At 39.2% G+C, this 22,188-nt stretch overlaps 1 protein-coding gene across 4 annotated transcripts in view; it reads left to right on the top strand.

Moving 5' to 3' along the window:
* tead3a (TEA domain family member 3 a) overlaps positions 1 to 19,150 on the top strand; it is a 33,496-nt gene extending 14,346 nt beyond the window's left edge. The window contains exons 1-14 of one of the 4 annotated variants that reach the window (XM_088406738.1): positions 412 to 613; positions 4,632 to 4,875; positions 8,124 to 8,188; positions 8,350 to 8,412; positions 8,525 to 8,587; positions 11,636 to 11,647; positions 12,172 to 12,282; positions 12,379 to 12,422; positions 12,521 to 12,582; positions 13,052 to 13,185; positions 13,273 to 13,443; positions 14,245 to 14,385; positions 14,481 to 14,633; positions 15,812 to 19,150. In XM_088406738.1, coding sequence (XP_088262864.1) covers positions 4,869 to 4,875; positions 8,124 to 8,188; positions 8,350 to 8,412; positions 8,525 to 8,587; positions 11,636 to 11,647; positions 12,172 to 12,282; positions 12,379 to 12,422; positions 12,521 to 12,582; positions 13,052 to 13,185; positions 13,273 to 13,443; positions 14,245 to 14,385; positions 14,481 to 14,633; positions 15,812 to 15,925 — 1,140 coding nt within the window. In that variant the 5' untranslated portion in view covers positions 412 to 613; positions 4,632 to 4,868 and the 3' untranslated portion in view covers positions 15,926 to 19,150. Of the gene's footprint in view, positions 1 to 411; positions 614 to 4,631; positions 4,876 to 8,123; positions 8,189 to 8,349; positions 8,413 to 8,524; positions 8,588 to 11,635; positions 11,648 to 12,171; positions 12,283 to 12,378; positions 12,423 to 12,520; positions 12,583 to 13,051; positions 13,186 to 13,272; positions 13,444 to 14,244; positions 14,386 to 14,480; positions 14,634 to 15,811 lie in introns of those variants that run through there. The other 3 variants (XM_088406746.1, XM_088406756.1, XM_088406765.1) reach the window with 3 other exon arrangements.
* The last annotated feature ends 3,038 nt before the right edge of the window (positions 19,151 to 22,188 follow it).

Genomic DNA, 22,188 nt, shown 5'->3' with positions numbered 1-22,188 from the left:
CATACCTTATAATCGTTTAACCCTTGTGGCATTATGTTAATAATTCCTTTTATTTTTTTGTGATATTATAAAAGAATCATCCATTTTGTTTTTGACTCATTTGCTCAAAAAACTGCCTCGGTCACATCCATCTGCCGAACAAAAACTTAACAAAAAAAGACATACAATGTTTTGCAAGGACTCGGTATATCACAATTAAGAAATACCTTGCTTCATGTTCTAATAAATTTACTTTTACTTTGAAAGGAAAAAAACACTCTTCGTTTCTCTTCACGGCATTATCAAGCGTTCAATTTGTTTGACCCAAACTGTTCAATTCTTACGTATCTCCATTCGAGAATCGCTGTAATCGCTTCTGCGCAAGGGTTTGTGTGACGTTTGGGAGGAGTGCAAGCAAAACTTTTTTTTTTCTTCCTTGCTGGTGTTGGGGAACGCCACGCCTCTGTCAGGACGTGCACGGCGCGCTCTCATTTCCCCAGTAAACTCCGACTTGCCAATTCCCCGTTTGCTGTCAATTTGATTGTTTAGCATTTAGTTCCCTGCGAGCGGGCTCCTGTTTTTGACGCGAGCGTGAGCCAACCCAGCGGCGGCAGGACAGCAAATCCGTCACAAGGTTAGAACTTGCGCCCAGCAAACTTTCTTTGTCTTTGTTGTGCACTGCGTCGTGCGTCGACTGAGCCGATGTGCTCTTGGGAAGTTTGTGAATACTTTGCATGTTTGGCATTGTTGTCGCCGGTGTTTTGATGATTCGGAGCTTGGTATGCGTATGTTTGTTTTTTTTACGGGTGACTTTTCCCCACAAGCTTCTCCCAACTTTGCTGGACTTACTTGCGGTATTATTAGCACACGAGCTAATCACCTAGCATTTCCGCGCGTTAGCTGTCGCTTGTCTTGGATTTATCCGGTTCGTTTCAAGCCGTCAAAGTAATACCACCGCAATGATTTCGCCATCGTTCTGATTTCGCTTCTTTTATGCTCGGGCTATTTTGAGCACCCTAACCGCCCTTTCTAAATCATCTTGCAGCAATCTGTGTGCGTTCGTGCCCCCCCCCCCCCCCCCTTCCTATGCTAGCAGATGTGACTCCAATGTGCTAAGAAAGTTTTCACGCCGATGTGAAAGTCGGTTATAGATTGATTCATTTGCTCGCTGCATAGCGTCGCTGGCTGTTGTTCAGCCTCGCAAACGCTCGCGCTTGTAAAAACACGCAGCATGCACAGCAAAGCATAACTCGTCCATACTGTGGTGCTCTCATTCAAGCAAGAAGCTTGTTGCCACAGAAGTTTGCGTGTGTCTTTTCAGCGTTTGCTGAGCTCATTGCTTTATTTAGCTCTCTGGCCGCTAGCCTGGCTCCCCACTGCACTCAACACCTGACCTTTTGGCCACAGGGAGCTAGCTACTGTATATAGTATACTCAAATTACAAACAACATTCAAGTACATACTTTCGACACATAATGTGCTTAATTTTCACATCCAAACACTCTCTTGGCCAAAACACACTCTTCTCTAGTCTCTGGCATTAGTATGCACACGCAAGTGAAAGTTAAATGTGATGTCATCATCAGTCATTTTCAACAATAAAAAGTCCACATTTTGTACGAGCAATTTGCAAGTTATTGTATTTCCCCGTTATAGGATGCACCCTTAATTTTAGGGTAAACTTCTGGCATTTTCTATGTTACCGTGTATAGCATGTGGCCGGCATGGCTGGGCGGTGGTAGAGCGGTCGTCTCCCAGCCAAAAGGCCGTGGGTTCGATCCCCCAACCTTCGAGACCATGTCTAAGTGTCCTTGAGCAAGACACTGAACCCCCAGTTGCTCCTAATGCTGTGTCATCAGTAGGTAAATGACTAGTTAGTGTAAAGCGCTTTGAGTACCAAAGATAAGTGAAAGTCCATTTACCACAACAATTTTAAAACTATAGCAAAACAGAATAAATCTCATCTTTTGTGAAATTCTTCATATTTTCTTTTGTTTGTATCGCTAATTATATATTTGTTGCGGGTTAAGTTTCAGATTTCACACTTTGTGAGCGGTCAGTGAATGCTGCGCCAGTGTAACATCGAATATGCTCGAAGCAGTTGTTTTGCCTTTTCGTCGCGACGCAGCTAGAGTTCATTTTATCATAAATACCCAAAGTTGTGCTCCATCCATGTTCTGAACATGCCCGCATGTTTAGAAATTAGAGCAGCACCAACAGACTTTCAACACATTGAACATAAACTCCACTTTTAGAAATAAGAGTAGCACCAGCATATTTTCAACATAACAGACACACTCGGATTGTTAAAAGTACTGCATTGTCAAAACAACAGTAATACGTCTGATAACGTTAACTCGTGGAGAGTGACCTCTGGTGATGAGTAAACTAGGAGTTAAAACCCAGAATCAATATTTCAACACAGCCTTCTTCTTTCTCCCTTTGGAGATTGGAGACGCAGGGTTCAAAGCATAAGAAAAAAGTAGTGTCTTAAAGTCAGAAATTTGCGATCCTTAAGTACCTATCAGCAATAAGTAGTCATGAGTGGAAGTCAGGTTTATGTTTGTGTCGTGGGAAACAAAAAAAAAGTAATGTAATGATCTTAACATTTGAAAGAAAATTCCATAACATGTAAAAAGTTATCATTCTAGGTATTCTCAGTGGACTTGACTTAGATTTATGGTCAGGGACTTGGCACTTGGAACTAAAAGACGGATTTGACTTGGATTTGTGGGTCAAAGACTCAGAAGAAGCTGCCTGTGCGAATGACTTCCTCATGGTCCTTCAACATGCGGTTTCTCGGTAATTAGAGAACATGAAACTCGCAGCGTAAACGACAGCGCACTCGGCGATTCGCTGAACGAATGATATTAATTCGGTGATTCTAATGAACTCCCGATATTAGCACTAGCAGCAACAAACCCAGAGGAAACAGTATCTCTCTACTTGAACATTTGTTGCTCAACATTTCGTATCCCTCCCCCTGTTCTTTAAGACTTTGCTCTCTCCTAACCATGTCACTCTGGGTCTGCCCGATTTCTATGGCAACCGCACAGTTCTGTCGCCAGTGATTGAAAATAGGAAAGCCGAGTGCCTAGTGTGTCCAACAAGTCGGCACCGCAGCGAGGGAAGCTGCGCGACCACACGAATCCTCTGCGGCCCGACTGCGGCGCGAACCATGTTAGCCGCTTTCTGGAAAACATTACGCAGCGGCCGGAGTTCTGTTGCAGATGTCTGTTCATGTGCTTCAGGAGACTTGGAGCATCCTCAACAATAACACAAGAATGTGTAATTTCCTCATGTGTCCCTCGCAGACAAGGGATCAGGCTTTTTTTAAAGTTAATATGAAGTAGATTTTGGCTCTGCTGGTTTAACCATGGCTAAGGAAACAGACTAATATTGGAATCAGCCACGTATATTAGAGATGATTTTGACACCATGTCACGACTTGAGTTATTGTGGAGTCAAACGGAGATTATCGCCATCAAACTGCATCCTAATGGTACCAGCAACAAAAGCCGCACGTGCTGCTTTCATGGTTGAGGGCTGGTACAAACCACAATATTTGGACAGTGTGAAAGGCTGGTTTTGAATCTTCCCAAACAAGGACAAAATACATCAAATAATTTTATGTTTCAAAAAATTTTAATTAGTTTTTTAAATGTTTTAAGAGTAGGGATGAAAGGACTACTGTTTTGTGTCTGTTTAAAAAAATAAAATAAAAATACACTATGCATCAGCCGATATCAGATTCTGACTTTATGATAACCTTGAGCAAAAATATCACTGTAGTGGCATTAACATTACAACTCCATTTTATTTATTTTGTTCATTGAACATAATCTCTTATTTTTAAACAATATTTTGAATATTTGGTACATTAAAAAAAATGTGCCATGTTTAGTACAGATAAATAACTACCGGTAAATGAATATATTAGCATTCTTCTTTTTTTACTTAAGTCAGTGCCTTATTATAGAGAAGCTACTTTAGAAAATAGACCTCCTTATCTGCCATACAAGCCAAGAAGGTTTAAAAAAACAAAAACAAAAGAGCGATTGCCATCTAATAATTTTCAGAAGAGGCTTGTTGAGTCATCTCTACAAATACTTGTGACACCGTATAACCCAGTGCTTCTCAAATAGTTTTTTGTCATGTGAAGTGCAATTGCAATAAAGTACGATGTATTTATTTTTTTCAATTTCAGGCACATTGAGGCACTTAGTTATTTTTTCTGTTTTAGACTAAGCTGTAACCATATAAACGCTGTAAAAATAATGAAGTTGTTGAAAGTTGATTTATATTGCATTTATCTTTTGTTAATGTTAAAAACGATACATATGTATGTATACTTGTACAATTTTTGTAGAAAATAATCGTATTTCTAATCAGCGTGTCGTGTCAGAGGAGGGGCTCTTTCCTAGGGATATAATCAAACTGCATTGTGCTTCCATGAATGTCTGTTGTGAGGCACACTGACTTGGGGGGGGGGGGTGAATGTTCAAGTCATGCGACATATTTTCAAAATCTTTGAATGTTATCACCTGTAACCCTACGGATTATACAGAAGGCAATTTCATTTGACTAGCATGGGCATAAATCTTGAGTTGTCCCTCAAATGAATACTAATCTTTGAAATGTGTGTTATAAAGGTGCGGGTGGCCGGAGCCGTCATCATTGCGTCGGAGTGGAGTTGCCGCAGCAGCCCTGACGGGGCGCAGGAGGAGGGCGGCGGCGACGGGGATGGCCTCGGCGACGGAGCAGACCGGGGATTGGATGGCGACCCCGAAGGGGTTTGGAGTCCTGACATTGAGCAGAGCTTTCAGGAAGCTCTTGCCATTTACCCTCCATGTGGCAGGAGGAAGATTATACTTTCAGATGAGGGCAAGATGTATGGTAAGGAAAAGCAAATTACTCCATTTTACATTTTTAAAATGATGCTTTGGTGCCTTAAAGCTAATGTCCACTTGTTTAGCAGTTTTCAAAAATAGAAATGCATTATTTTGTCTGTGATCCATGTGATGACAATTATTTTTCATGTACAATTAATAATTTTAAAACCACTTGCTGTCAACTGACAATATCACTTGTGCTGAAGATTCAGGTAATGACCAATAGCTCTGCTTGTGAACATCACATGATCAACATGTGAACCCGGTTTGGCTTTTACTTGAGCCTTAAGCACAGGTGATGTCATTTTCAGTCGGCAGCAAGTGTAAAATGTGTTTTTATAGGTATTAATTGTACATAAAACTAATTGAACATGAAAATATTTATGGACAAACTTAACTATGTACTGCTGTAAACTTGTGTTTTATCCCTGTAAATACGTACCTAGTCAGAGGAATACATGCATTATATGTCAGAAAACACCCAGCATACTACACGTTTTCGGTTTGAATGTGAGTGGTTTGCAAATTGGGGTACGTGAAGGCAGTTCAGGTTGTATGTGAGATTTTATTTGAAATATATTTTGAAAGTAGCATTATGTAAAAATAAATCCTTTAAAAAATAACTGTTAAACTGTCAATATTCTGAAAACATGTTGTAAATTCACAACAATAATTTTATATTCTGTAAGATCTTCAAATCCATTACCCTTAAAACCCAGTCTCCCCCATATCAGAATGGTTCGACCCAAGCTGCTATGGTATAAGCCACATTTCATCACTTGTCAGTTAAAATGATCAAAGCGATGAAGCACAGCCTCGTCCAATGGAAATTTATGGCCTTCCCTTCACCAGAAGAGGCGGGAGTATTTAAGGACAATTTGTGGTTGCTCCACCAAAACACAGAGCATCTGCCAGTTAAGAACTTCAGGAACAGCATCACTTAAACGGACTGCGTTTTAAACGTATGTTTTTTATCCTCACTTTCCCAAAATGAAGCGGACCTGTTTTGATGACGTGAAAGACTTCAAGATCACAATGCGGACAGAGCTACAAACGATCCTGGAAGAAATATTTTCACAATTGCATGAATGCATGACAGTTAAGCTTGTCTTACTTAGGAGGGAAACTAGTTTGGATCCAAAATACGGTTTATCTTTTTGTGAAATCAGTCCTGCAACTTTTCAAGGCTTCAAGGCTTGATACTTACAAATAATAATAGTAAACTAAAATAAATAATTAAAACAAAATCACCCCCCCAAGACATGGCAAAAAATTTGCCACACAGCTAGCGCGGTATATATTAGTGACAAAATATTGCCCCTGGTGGTAGGATGACAAAGTGCTTGATTTCACTGAAAAAAAAAAATCTTAACTTTTTAAATGTTAATATCGCCGAGGATGAGCTTAATTAATCGTGGCAGCCAGTATCGTGATTGCGATTAAAATTCGATTAATTGTGCAGTCCTACATTCTCATGTATATTTTATGCCAGTGCTTCCAAAATAAGCCCCTAGAGAAAAATACCCATTTGCTTTCATTTTTCTTTTACTTACAAATATCCCCCCCCCCCATCAGTCCATACCCGTGACCAGGTAATTGGCGCAACTATTCAACACTACACCCTTCTTTTAGATGGTAAAAGGTGCAGTAAACCTGTTTATCCACCTGTTGTCATTCATCCACCAAAAAAAAGTCAGGACTTCCTGCGAGTATATCACCTTTGTTTTTAATTAAACTGACATCGTTTTTACGGTTTGGAGGGTGGTGTTAGGTTTGTGTTATTCAAATAGCGTGTGCCTTAGCTTGGGAAAGACAGAGGATTTGGCGGGGGGGGGGGGGTCTTCTTTTGGGAATTAGAGGTGACTGCTGTGTGTCTGAGTCAGCCTCCTGCGTCGCTTTTAGGGTCTTTTTTTTTTTTTGTTCCGGTAAACCGTTCAAGTCAATATGACTCAGCAACATAACTTCCCAGAAGGGGAGACAGTGGTGTGGACCTTGATGATGTTAGCGCATGTGTGCTTTGGTCTGGACTTTATCAGGTTAGTGAGACTTGATTCCATCACCTTGGTCCCTTCTTCCTGAATGTGTCTATTTGCTGCCAAGAGTGGACGAGCAGCTGCTTGGGTGTGGTCGAGAGGGATGGGGGAAGGCTGTGAGAGAAATAGCTGAGCAGCCAGTTTGCCCCAACCACATTTTGGAAACCTATTAACTATGATGACCTCCATTCTGCTTTTTGCCTCATCTCCCATGGCCCTCTGCCAGCAACAACGACCAACTTTGATTTCAATTGAAGGGAGTCTATAAAAGTCCCGCAGAAGTTTCATGTTAACCTTCCATATGGTCCAGACTATTTTTGCTGTCCCGTTCATAATTAGTGCTTCTTTTCAGGTTTACTTCCATACACTTTTTTTAGTTTGGATCTTAATGTATCAGACCACCTGCGTGTCAGTTGACGTATGATCCTCCTTGGTTGCTACAAATTCCCCCTTTTTTTTTTGAATGGTGAAATTCAGATATTTTTCAAAATGAAGAAAAATTGGATATTTTATATTGACACGGTCTAGGGCTGGCTAATAAATAATTGAATTTGCCATTTCAAAAGTCTACAATTTGAAAATGATCTGAAATGTGAAATCACCTGATTGATGAAGAAAAATTGGATATTTTATATTGACACGGTCTAGTGCTGGCTAATAAATAATTGAATTTGCCATTTCAAAAGTCTACAATTTGAAAATGATCTGAAATGTGAAATCACCTGATTCAAATGATCAGGATCGATGATGATCCTGATCATTTCAATCGGGTGTGTCGAATCCTGGAAAACATGCAGGACGGCGGCCCTCGGACCGAGTTTGGAGATGCCTGGTTTAAACTAATGTCAATGCATGTTACCTTCCTGTGACAACTACCCGAATGTTCCCCCACTGCCTGTGTTAAGTTTGGTCGGTTTTGCTGTATTGCAGCGTTGCGTGCTCTTTATAATACATGTTTTTATTTTTGGCAATATATGTGGACTTTGGGTTATTTCGTTTCTGTCATTGTTTCTGTAAGTAGCCTATTGCATTTCATATATATATATATATATATATATATATATATATATATATATATATATATATATATATATATATATATATATATATATGAGAGAGAGAAAGAGAGAGATTTTTTTATAGCAGTTTCATGACAATTTTTACTGTACAGTGTGGTTTGGAGTCTTACTGTACCATCCTTTGTCTTTGTCACTTTTAGGTCGAAATGAGCTGATAGCTCGCTATATTAAGCTACGGACAGGAAAGACACGCACACGCAAGCAGGTACGCACACCATCCCAGTTAGAGTTTGGTAACCTTTAAGGTCATTTTCCATTGGACTTGGTATACACCCCAGAAAAAACAAAACAAAAACAAAAAAAAACATGTAAATCCTACTTGTTTAAATGTTATTTGTATTTCCTAATGTTAACCCTGGCCAATAGGTGTCTAGCCACATTCAGGTTCTGGCCCGCAAGAGGGTGCGTGAATACCAAGCGAGCATCAAGGTGGGCGCCCGCCGGATCAACGTCATCCCTCTCAGCTCATCTTCTGTCTTCTTTTTCTTTGCTATCTCGTCCCTTTCCTCCCTGCTACCTTTCCCTTTACATCCGCCTTCAGGTCTCTAGTCACCTGCAAGTCTTGGCCAAACGAAAATCTCGCGAGATTCACTCTAAGCTGAAGGTACACGCTCACGCTCAGTGTGGCTTCCATGCTTCCTGCTCTTCCCTGCATGCCAACCCGATCAGAATTAACCCTCTCAACGAGACTAGGCCGACTGGCATGACCTTATGATGTAATCGAATACCCTTCTTTTTTGCATTTCGAAATACACCAGAACCGAAGAGATGCGCGACTAAGACCTCATGCACGATTTGGGAATAGTTTTGACGTTAATATTTATTACATTTAATGGATCTTCAATGTTACTAAAATTTGGTTCCATATTTTAAGGTATAGTTCTTTTTTGTTTGCATCTTCAGTCAGTTAAATTTACTAGGTCATCTTAAAGTGTACCTGTGGCACTCGGAAGGAGAAATAGAAATGTTTTCCAAAGTATGTTTGCAAGATAAATTTTGGACTTTGCGCCAAATACAAACACATTGGATCACAAATTGAGAATCAAGCACCGGCCGAGACAGTCCCAAATGGTTGGGACCTCCAGGAGAAATTGCGGCAACGTGCAATTAACAAGCCTTTGTGCAAAGGGAGAGAAATACCGTATTTTGGTAACTCATGTAAGGAATCCTCATGCAGCCGCATATTTCATCAAAATATTAAAGGGGAGGGGGGCGGGCGTGGTAGTTGCATTAACCGACTTTTCACAGACATCTGGCTGTAGCCGTGTCAAAGCGGAAAACATCCAACTTTGAACAGCAAAATAGCAGGCAAATTAATAAGTGTTTAGTCTCTGGAAAAGAAAATTATACTCACTAGTCTAGAACCGGCAATAGATGGCTGCAGCGCAGACGAGAGATCCTTAATCATGAAATCATATTACTGTGGTATGAAATATTTAGAATGTCAGTAATGCTTGTTTGTGTCTTTTCACAATAGTTTTGGGTTTTGAAAATTATTGCTACCTCTCCTGAGGGCGAAATTATTTTAATTCACAGGAAGTATCTTTTTAACTCAAATGAATCAACAATAAACGTAATGTAATGTTACTTGCGTTTATTGAAAAAAAAAAAAAAAAAACGTCATCCAATTTTTTGTTTCAATGGTTGTATTCAAGCAAGCTTATAAAGGCTGAAACTATTTGTCTGGACAACATACTGTACACCTAGCCATGCTTGCCAGCAGGGAATGGAAGTGTGACACAGCATCCTTGACAGCCAGTGTTTCCTTCCAAGTGGCAAATATGGCTTTTTGTATGTCCTCACAACAGATAGTTTCCTCCCGCTTTCATAAGCTTGCATTAATACAACCAACAAAAATCAAAACACATGGATGTGGTTTTTTTCTTTGATAGCCATTTTTCCCTCTGACTACCACAGGTACACTAACTTATTTCCTGGGTTTTCCTGCTTGTGTTCTTTCCACTCAAGATATCACACTAAATAAATGTGGTGGTTTGAGGTCTCTGTGGGACAATTTTTGTTTGTTTGTATAATGAACGGCAATGATGTTTAATTGCTGTTTGCATGAGATTGAGATGCTGTCTTGTTTGAGCAGAGTGTCACATGACTTGGCATGAATTATGTGGGGAGGTTTTGATGAGCCTTTATAAAGTACATGCGTTCTGGGAGCTCTTTCAGATTTAATGCATTTCTCCATGTTCACGCACTTGGACATTTACTGCATTTCCTTCAGCCATTCAGAACGTCACTGCTTCAGAGTTTTCTTCTGGTTTTAACTTGTCTTGCAATCAACTTTCTTTGACAGCCAAATATATTTAAAGTAGGGATGCACCGAAAATAAAATGTTAGGTCAAAAATGAGAAACGCTTGGCCGGAAACCAGAAATTGAAACTAACTTGCAGGGGTCATTTGACTTTGTGGACGAACTGGGACATTACAAGCAGCGTCCTGCACAGCTCTATAAATTGATTGTTGAAAGTGAAATAAAACTGCATACTTTGACTCTGAATATTATTGTTTAGGGCAGGGGTGGGCAACTCCAGCCCTCGAGGGCCGGTGTCCTGCATGTTTTCCAGTTTTCTCTCCCTAACACACCTGATTTAAACCATGAGCTCATCAACAAGCTCTGCTGGAGCTTGAGAATAATCCTAATCATTTGAATCCGGTGTGTTTGAGAGAGAAAACAGGAAAGCATGCAGGACACCGGCCCCCGAGGCCTGGAATTGCCCACCCCTGGTTTAGGGTTTACACCTGTTTGAAGAGTGGTAATTTTAATGTTCCCTTTTTTTTTTTTTTTTTTAAAGGGGAATAAATGTTATTTTATTTCTATATAACCAAGGCAGGCTCTTTTTAATTTTGATTCATTGATACACAAACAGAAAGACAGAAACCCAATTATTCAATTAGGTATCGTGAACATAAGCGAGGAAATGAACCATTTATTGTAATTAATTAAAATATTAAGGTAATTCCACCCCCATCGTTCTTGATAGAGTGGCTTATATAGATTGATAACATCGCCTTGCTGTTATTAAAATGTAGTCCTTTGACAGACTTTTCCTGTATGAGTGTGGAATGTTCAACGGCATTTGAATACAACACACGCATTGCATACATAGTAGTTAATTTTATTAGTAGTTTCTTAGCATCCTTAATAAGTGATGAGATAACATTTTGTTAATGACTGTGTTAAATGTTGATTTGATGCAATCAAATTAAAAAAAAAAGTCGCAAGGACTCAAGTTAGCCACCCCACTACACGATATTATTATACACTACACGATATAATTACACGAGCCGACTTCAGAATGAAAGTCTGCTACGGGTATGAGATTGTCATCCATGCATTATTTGGTGTGTTTATTTTGAAGCTGGTCATCGTAGCACGCCATGGGGTCTGATTTGATTTTGACAGTTTTGTCATTTTGTCAGCCCTTGGTAGGGCTCTTTTTGGCAGAAAATTTGGTGCATCCCTAATTTAAAGACGTTAGTGGCCAGCTTTTACAATAATCTTAAACAACAGTCTTTTATCTTGTCATTTTAATGCATACATGTTTGAAGTTTTTAAGCATAGCATAATGGACCAATACCTTCATCACTCTTAATTGGGACTATGCTGAGTTTTTAATTTGACATTTCTTCTTTGCCGTAGGCCATGAACTTGGTAAGTTTGGGTCATACTACTATAGTGCTCTGCTTTTTTGCTTAATTGTTGGCCTCACAGTTAACACTTGCGCTCATTGCAAAAAAAAAAAAAAAAAAAAAAAAAACAAGTGCTCATGTATATTGATTTATTTGAAGTGGCTTTGGTATCATAATGGTGGTGGCTGCAGTTTCTCCTACTAGCACCTCCAGCTTTGGCGTCACACTGTATCTGCTTTGCACTGTTCTGAATCTTTTGTAGATATTGCATCATGCTGAAAGATTTTATATGAAGACATGCATGTTAGCTTATTGGAAGACTAGGTTAGCCTTAAGTGTGAATGTGAGTTTCTTGTCAGTTCAAGCTGACCAGTATACAGTATTGATAGGCTTGGAGCTGTCTTAAAAGAGAATAAAATGCAAATGAGCGGATGAAGTATCGTGTATGCAGGCTGGCTTGCTGTCAAGAGTAGCCATGAATTGTTAACTCTTTGGAATGTTGACCTTAGAGTTGATGGAATAATAAGGTTTATTGTACATGTTCAGGACCAGGTTTCCAAAGACAAAGCACTACAGACGGTGGCCAACCTTTCATCAGCTCAGATAGTGTCTGCAAGCGTGATGAAAAGTCAAGCTACGTTCCCTCCACCAGTCAGGGTAAGAACACACACAAGCGACACGCTCGCACATCTGGAGAAAAACCTCCGTAATAAAATCCTCCCTTTCCTCTCGCCACTGTTTTCTTTGGTATAGTTTTGGCCCGGCCATGTGCCAGGACAGCCTGGACATTCTCAGGAGTAAGCATCCTTTTTGCATGACATGCTTGCTGAAGTGAATTTGGAAAATCTTGTAAGCTGAAATTGCTACAGCTTGGTAATCGGTGGTTTCTTTTTAGCATCAAGCCCTTTGCACAGCCGCCATACACGACGCTAGCAGCGCCCGTTCCTGCACCCGTCAGTAAGTACACAACTCTTAACGATATGGATGTTTTCGAAGCTATGCTGAATTTTGGCAGAAAACAAAATACAGTATACTGATTATCAATCACTCAATCGATTAATTAAACCGGAAAGACGTAATTTCTCTAAGTGCATTTTAATAGGTGTCGATTATACATGGATTTTTTCGATTTGCTGTAGATATTCCCTGCAAATAACGGGTCAGCTGTAAATTTATCAAGTCAATGTTCTCATGTGATGTAATGCACAAAATGTGCAATAATACCACATCTTAATGCCAACAAAGCATTTAAGACATGTGACTAGGATCATAAATTTAACGGCTGGAATGTACTTTATTCCTGCTTTTTACAAATGTATTACTTCTGTTATGTTTTGAAATGTACCACAAAGATTCTCTCTGACAGCTCCTTATTTATGAGGTCAAGTCTAAGGTTAGCGGCAACCCGCTTCCATGTGTTTGGCAGGCTACGAGTCCCTGCCCCCCCCTCGCCCGGCAGCAATCGCAGCGCCTGTGTGGCAGGACAGAACCATTGCCTCGGCAAAACTGCGGCTTCTGGAGTACTCTGCTTTTATGGAGACTCAGAAAGACAGAGAGACGGTAAAGTCAATTATCCCTCGACGCTCAGGCCCGTCGTTTCTACTCGCTTTGACTCGTGGTCTTACCCTTGCTTGTCTCCTCTTGCAGTATAAGCATCTGTTCGTGCATATCGGCCCATCCAACCCCAGCTACAGCGACCCGGTGCTGGAGTCCATAGATGTCAGGCAGATTTATGACAAGTTCTCCGAGAAGAAAGGGGGCCTGAAGGAGCTGTATGAAAAAGGGCCCCACAATGCTTTCTTTCTTGTCAAGTTTTGGGTAAGTAACTGTTACTATCAGTTGACTTAACAGAAAAAAACGGTGTGGGATCCCTATTTTTCAATCCCAAAGACCTTTTTATTTTATTTTATTTTATTTGGGGGGAGGGTGCAAACACAGACATACATACTGTACATGTATTCAATCAATCCCAGGTACTTAATCATATATATAGAATATAATGCCTTTGTTGTCATCAAACACCAACAAAATTGGGACCGCTGCAATGGCGGTCCGTGCATTTTACACGGCCTTCAGTCATGTCCTACTTACTCCGAGTCGAAAAAATACCCCTCACAATACCGCCATTTATGACAGCACACATACGCATTACTGAGTGTTGCAGCACCTTAATCGTGTACAACGCAGGCTATTTTCCAGAGAATTTAAACGTCAGTCATCCCGCATCAGCAATTGAAATTTATCACTTACAATTTATTGAATATAAATGAACAAAAATTACAAAAACATTAAAAATGAAAAAATAAATTAATAAAATGCTTGTCACAACTTTACATGCACTCCTACATGCTTGCACTCACCAAAATTCCCAAAACACTTATTTCAACACAAAATCCATTCTTCTTTTTCCTCAACGTGAGGCCTTCTAGCTGGTCTTATTGTCGGCAACTTGTGATTGAATTGGCTATTGCAACTGTCTATTAACTAGATCAGTGGTTCTTAACCTTGTTGGAGGTGGGGGGTTGAAAAAAAAAAAAACAGATCCCAGAATCTTTGTAAGGGCAAACAAGTATGTATCTGTCTTGTAAACATACTACATTTTATTACTGCTCTATTTAGGCAGATCTGAGCAGTGAGCTTGAAGAAGGCTCCGGTGCATTCTATGGCGTGAGTAGCCAGTACAGTGGAACGGAGAATATCACAATCAGCGTCTCAACAAAAGTCTGCTCCTTTGGCAAACAAGTGGTGGAAAAAGTCGAGGTAAGCAAAGCTACAGTAAGCCACGCCAGCGTTTCAACCCCCAGTGACAATCAAAACGGCATGGGTTTTTCAGCGCCTTTTTTTTTTCCCTCCAGACGGAGTACGCACACACGGAGGGAGGAAAGCATGTGTTCCGTATCCATCGGTCGCCCATGTGTGAATACATGATTAACTTCATCCATAAACTCAAACATCTACCCGAGAAGTATATGATGAATAGCGTGTTGGAGAACTTCACCATACTGCAGGTTGGTAAATGTGGCTGGTGGACTTCAAATAATGCTGCAATTTACGTCTTTGAATTTGATGAGAGCAAAATCAATACTCGCAAGATTTGAAATTGTAGACAAATGTGCGTTTAGCCACTCACCCCCCAAAAATGTGAGTGGTTATCCTTTATAATTTTCATCATCTCTCATCCGTGTTCACACATCCGTTCAGTGAATTTAATGTCCACCTTCCTAGGCTACACCTTTGTCATTTATTGATAAGAACAAGCAAATTTAGAACACTTTAAAAACATGATTGTCTTTAAAACCACTTGCTGATATGTGTATCACAAAATACAATACATAAAATAGTTGACTTTCTTGCAGCACTTCAAAGTGTGTGACCGTAGTGTTAACATATAATTGTCATACCTTAAGCCCCTATCATATAGAAGATTTTAAACATTTGGTTAAGTTAGCAAAGTTCACGTCAGTTTTCGTTCAAGGGTCACAAATGTCGATCGCAGGTAAATGAAAATGAAAGGTAAATGTAAATTCTTTACATCGTTTACTTTGAATTCCATGATTAATACCCAGTAATGACATTATAATGTGTATTTGTTACAGTTTTTGATGCATTTAAAAAAAAAAAGTATTATTGCCATTAAAGGGTTTATGAGCATGCTAGGGCTTGGAATGGATTAGGCTATTTACATGTAAAAAGCGCCTCTACTTACGAACTATTCACGTTGTGAAATGACTACCAGAGCAAATTAATTTGGTAAGTAGGGTTACCGCTATATTAGTGCAAGTATGGGGGGTAGTGTCTAACTTGCCACCTTCAAATTGCTCCATCATTTATCAACATGAAAGCTGGTTTAAGATGCAAAGCTGATTTTTATCTTTATTCTCTTTATCATTAATGTATACATACCTGAAACAATTTTAAAAATGAATAGATGGTAATAAGAGCGGCTACGTTCATTAACATTTGTGTCAAGGTCATGTGACCCACAAGATCAGTTTCACGGTCAAATTATTGAACAAACGATCAAGTTCGTAAAATATGCACTAATCTTCTAAATGATTGCAAATCTGGAATCCTTGTTGAATTGTTTTTCCAACAATACCTCAGGACGTTTGAGAACAACTCTGACGAACCCCAACGTAAACGTGACGTGCACGTGACACCTGCGCTTTTTTCTTTCCTCCACCAGGTGGTGTCCAACAGAGAAACTCAGGAGACTCTGTTGTGTATCGCCTTTGTCTTTGAAGTGTCCACCAGTGAGCACGGGGCACAGTACCACGTTTACCGGCTAGTCAACGACTAGCGCATAAAGACACGCAAAGACTGTCTGACCTTTTTCAGGCCTCTCATGCAAAGTGACAGCAACACCCAAACAGGTTCTGCCTTCACCGTCATTGCACACGGCCCCATATTTGAAACACTAAAGTCAAAACGATGTGAGATGTAAATTATACCCTCACATTCTCTTGGCCATGTTATACAGTTTTACCACTTCGTTATCTTTTATTCAAATTCGCCGAAGAATACCATGCCTCCGAAAGTGACAAAAAGTAAATTTTTCAAAAGTGAGTCGATCTCAGTGCAGGTTTGTCATCCCCACTGAAACTAATGTCATTGACAGCAATGACGTTCAATACACAGTCAATGAGCCTACACACCCTAGTTCAAATATTTCATGGGGGGGATTGGAAATAACTCTTAATATGGTTGCAGAAGTATGCTCACCCTCTATGAATTTAATTTACATGTGCTCACAATGAGCCAGTCACATTCAAAGTCTTGTCAAATGGAAGCTAGTACACACCTGCAACCAGTTTAAAATGGGATCTTGAATTGAATGTCTGAACTTTTAAAAAACATAAAATTACATCTTTGGGATTGACTGAGTTAATTTGAAAACTAAATCATTTTTTTGAATGTGCAGTTAAAACTTTTGAAAACATTATTTTTACCTGCTCTCGGCTGAAAATGACATCACCAGTTCTGGGAGCGACCAATCATGGCTCGACTGTCGGCAATGTGACTCATAAGCTGAAACGTGATTGGTCGTTTTGAGCTTTCAGCGAGAGTTCTCGTTTTCGGTCAAGAGCAAGTGAAAAATCGTGTTTTTAATTATTAATTATCATTTCTAAGTATTAATTTTACATAGAATATAATTTAATTATGGAATTCACTCATTCAAGCTCAAAGTTTATATTTTTAAGAGTCCAGACATTCAGTCCCAGGTAAATATTTGTATTTTTTCTGAAATATTTTAAAGTGTCTTTTCCAAAATGGTTGGTACAAAAATAGTTCACTATTGAAAAAAAATACTTTTACTTACAACTTACAAAAATGGCTAAATAAATCATCACTTTACATGCCACAAATAAATAATGGTAAACCCATCTAGAATTCTACTGCCTTTGCAAAATCTCTATTTTTAACACAACTTTGGGAATTTGGTTCCATTTTAATTTATTGAACTATAATGGATCCTCCCTTGTGTTTTCAAGTGTGTTGTTGCAAAATCACCATAGTCCTAACAAGAAGTCAGGAAAGGGAGAATGTATTGGACTAGCAGTAGTTGCCAGAAATTCTTGCAGCTCTTTTGATGTTGCTAGTGGCCTTTTGGCAGGCTTCGTGCCCAGTTTTCCTCTTGTCTTTTCAACAATCTTCAAATTTCTTTCTGTGAACAATGAAAACCCTCTGCTGCAGCGAAAAGGCTAAGCGGACCACAGCGTGAGCTGTCAGAACATGTGATGACAAAAATGTCAGGAAAAGCACGCTTAAACATCTGAACTGTATAGCGGGGCGTTCAGGGGCACTTTGTGACTTGTGTGTGTTGACTCATTTAACTGAAGTTTGAATGTGATAGGGTCATCATGAACATATAGAGTTTTTAGAGGGTGTGCTTACAGCTTTAAACCCCGTTTTCCAAGAGTAAGCTGGCCAAGACAGCAGCACAGTGTAAATAGTTTCACCGAACACACAAACATGTTCACACTCACACTACAAACAAAAATCAAGAGGGTTTCCATGCTGAAATCTCAGTATGCCTGAACTTAGTTTTCTCTGGAGTTTAAAAAGAAATCTTTTTTTACATCATTATATGTCATGTTATTAATCAGAGGTTTTTAATTGTCTTTTTTCTTCTTTTGTTTTTAAATATTGACCACAAAAAGCTGGCCTTTTGAACAGGGGTGTGTAGACTTTATATATTCTTTTTAAAATGATTCTCTATTTCATCATCATTCTCATGTGTCACAATAATCCGCCTTCAGCTGTTTTTGTTTAATGACACCATATCCTGAATCAGTCAAATACTGTATGCACAAATTCCAAGAACGATGATACATGAAAACACGGAAATTCATATCTTCCGTCAAACCAAATGTGATGAGTCACTTTGTTTCGGAGTCCATTGGGAGTAAGGATAGATCAAATCTTAAAGGGACAGTGTGTAAGATTTAGACCCCTTTTTCATGAAAAAGGAGTGAATTAAATGATTGTAAATTTCAAAAACTTGGTAATGAAGGTGTTCTTAATGAACATGTTTTAAATATAATCATAGGTCTAGTTATTATTAAATTATATTACACGGAGGGTGGCACTTCTCCGTAGGCGGCCATGTTTGTTATAGTTGCGTACAATGATAAATGCATCACCTGCAGCAACTCCTGCCGTCCGTAATGAAAAACGCTCCAACTCTTACACACTTTCCCTTTAAGAAAGCGTTACGGATCGTTTTAGTCCTCAAACTAATTCACACGAAGGCGTCGGCATTCTGAAAGGAAAATAGTTCCCTGGACTGTTTATTTTGCCTGTGCTGCATTATTTCTACCTCCGTGTGAGTTGGGATTCAAATGTGCTTTTATAAAGCCCTGACCTGAGGAGCACTGACATATAGGATGTGTACACTACATTTTTAATGGTACGTTTTATAAGCCAAAAGGAGCTAAATTTCTTCTTTTTACCAGCACAGCATTAGCTAATACTCTAATTTTTATTTTATTTTATTTTTTGTACGTCAGCATGGTACAGATTCAGTGTACTGGGATCGTGTCCTCTGAACTGACACTTGTTTTGCTCTGTGGAATGTTTCGGCCACTCGAGCATTATTAAGCAACACCTGTTAGTTGACTTATCACGTCCTCATCTACTAGCAGGATTAACCGTCATGTGGGCCCTGGCAAGAATGTGTGTGTTTTTAGTTTTGCGTCAGGAAAGTTTGAGCCAACACCTTCACTTGTAAGCAACCACATTCACTGCGCGCAACCACCTTTTTTGACATATTCATTTTCTTGTTTGTGTATTCACATCTGCTCAATACACCCAATGATGTGCCTTTTAGGCTGTGCCAATAAAATCGCACATGGTGTTTGCAGGACCCACAGAGGACTGTTGCAGTCATTCCAATAATCTTTGTTGTGGTTCGACCGATGTGGATTTTTTCTGAGGCCGATTGCAATTTTTGGATGAAGGAATACCGCTTACCGATTCAATTTTATTAATTGTATTGAATAAAAGAACATTTGTTTCCTGTCAATGCATTGTCAATTATAGGCAGATTTTCACTAGCAAATAGCAGATGCCAAACAGTAATATACAGTTTAAAAAGCGAATCAAATTAAGTTTATTTGGATAGCCCTCAATCACTGAAATCTCAAGGGGGCTTTACGGGTGAAAAGAAGTCATACAGAGACTTCTTTTTATAATAATCGCATAACAACATCCCATGATCAAAGCTCCCAGAAGAAGAAGGAAAAACTCAAAAACCCCAATTTGGGGATAATTAGAAACCTTCAGAAGGAACCACAGGTGAGAGGAGCCCCCTTCCAGGCTCAACAGGTTGAAGTGGGTGCTGAGTGTAAAAAAAACAAACAAAAACAGCTTTTCGGCTTATGAATGCATTAGGTGCCGCAATTAATGAAGATATAAAGACATTAATTCTGGTTAGTGTTACTAGTAGTTGAAGGGGTGTCATATTGAACACGTACTGTATGCTTCATTTATGTTGCACAATGTATTTTCTGATTATTTTTTCCAAACAAACTGTCTTTAGGTTGCATGTAAAGTTGTGACATACATGTTATTTCGTTGCACAATAGCCTTGCATTCCTCACCTAATCATTGCTTGGCTTTGTTTTGATTGGCTGGTCTGCAGAATGACCTCGTCAACAAATTTAATGATACATATTTAATGATACAAGGTTATGGGATGTCACCGGTGTTACTTGTACAATTCCTGGAAATGGTTAGCGTACAAAAGGCAAAGTTAAAATAATTGACAAATATCAGCCATTTGTCAGCAATTTAAATGCCTCTATTGGGCCAAATGAATCATTTGTGGGCCAATGTCTGGATCGCAAATGTGTTAAATTTAGATCCCATTTGAAATATGTATAGAAGGGAATTTTCAGTCAAAATCAACAGAAAATGGATTGGAATAAATGCACAGCACATTACATCTGCTAGGTGGCACTGTTGCCTCATTAAGTTAAGGTTTTTCCTTTCTGTACTGTACACATGGTCAGATTGGCTCTGAGCATCCTGATATGACTAAGACATAAGAGACTTATGCAATGTAAAATGTGACTTATGACTTGTGAATTTTTTAATGATTTGTTTATTGTTTGTACTGCTATGGTCTAATGGCACTCATTCAGTTCATGGTATATAGAAAGTATGGCCGCATGTGTTGATTGGCTCAATCGTCACAAATTTTGTTGTCACCTGTGACTTTTTTGTTGTTGTTTTTTTAACCTTATTTACCTCAACGCCATAATTTGTAGTGTAGCAACTATGTTACGTGTAGAGCTCAGTTTGCATTCATCACATGACCAAACTCAGAAAAGAAGTCATCTGTCATTACCTGAGCAACTGTGGCGAAATTGACACCAAGTAGCAAAATGGCCACACCCAGGGATTGGCGTAAATGCGTGTATATTGCTGCGAAATTAATATTTTACAAACACAATATTAATCAATGCAGTGTGTGGTGGGTTGCATACATTTTTGTGAAAATGTTGAAGTATGTTTGAGTATTAGAAATGTTGAACGTTTCATAAAATTACATAAACTAAACTTAAAGGTTAAATATAACTGAACTGTAATCATATGATTTACATGTTGTACAGTATCATAGACCTAAGGTCTAAAAAGGTCTATCTTAATTTTCAAAACAAATTTAATTGATTTAAAAACAAAAATCCTGTGCCAAATGTTTCGCAAATCTAACTTTATTTCCCTAGCACTACAAGCGGTAATGCTTAGCGTGACCACTTCTGTGGATTCGAGCAAAAAAAAAAAAAACACACACAATGAAACAGTTAATCTTTGCTTTGATCGATTGTCAGCATCCATAATGAGCGCTGTTGTTAACGCGCGGGAACTTTACAGACCTAACATGTGATTGCTGCGTCGCAGGTGTGACGGGTGTGGTGGGAAAATTCAGATCTGCGTAAACGTAACCAGAAACAATCCGGTTATGTGTTCACATTACTTGATTTTAGCTCCTCCTCCTCATCAAAATGTATTTGAGAAAGCTTGCTCGTGCTGTGACCTGTTTTGCTTAAAATGCCTTACCATCATCAACATTTGTGTCAATGTTCTCGACCCAAGTGCGAAACCTACGCGAAAAATAACTGCCATGACCTTTTTCCGAAAGGGGGAGAAACTTTTATTGAAAGAATTTAGTCAAATGAGTAATTGTTAACTCACTACCGAAGCCAGCAATAACAACAACAAATGGGTGGATAAAACGCTCGCAAAGCAGTGAGTCACCGTGACCCGCGAGAACACCAAAGGTCGGCCTAAACACACAATCGTAATCTGCTGTTTAGATCGTAACTGGGGCCCAACCCCAAAAAAGTAACGCCACAAGTTACTCATCTAAACAGTATCACATAAACTTCATTCGAAGGAAACCACCCAGACTCAGTTTCTGATAGCTTTATGTGTCATATTTTTGACACATTGAGGAAAAAAAAAATGCTTTGAAGCAACAAAAAGCAGACCACTGACTTGCCACTGACTGAAAGGGTAAGTCACCTCGCATCCGTCGACCAGCACTTTTACTCAAAGGGGCAAGGAACAGCAAGCACAAAATTGTTCACCGTTACAAGTATGGACCAGCAACATTAAGAAATGTGAGGAATTGGCCTTGAGGCCGAATGATGGCATCACATTCCACTTATCCAAACGTACAACTGAAGAAAGCATTTCCAATTGGGAAAACCAGTAAGAAATCAAAATCTTTTTTTCCTCCAAAGAAGTTTTTCTTTCCAATTTATCGGAGGGCTCTTTTGTTTGGTTTAGTTTTCGTTTTTTGTTGTGTTGTGTGGTTTTGTTCTGTTTTGTCCAACATAATCCAGCCAACAAATCAGAGCTCAGCCTATCACAGTATTTAAAAAACACACAGACACACACACACACACACACACACAAAAAACTACTCTCAAGAGTACCATCAACCCAGAATGGAGGAAAAAAAAAGACCCTCAAAAAGACCATTTGAATGCAAAAAAAACCACCTAATCATACATCCCTACAACAAAATTGAAAGTGTTTAATTTTGCTGGGGCA

Source organism: Hippichthys cyanospilos, chromosome 2 (genome assembly GCF_059441005.1).
Source record: "Hippichthys cyanospilos isolate Australia breed blue-spotted pipefish chromosome 2, RoL_Hcya_1.0, whole genome shotgun sequence".
NCBI classification, from domain to species: Eukaryota; Metazoa; Chordata; class Actinopteri; order Syngnathiformes; family Syngnathidae; genus Hippichthys; species Hippichthys cyanospilos.
Note: the sequence above shows the minus strand (reverse complement) of the source record. Positions and strands in the feature narration are given on the sequence as shown.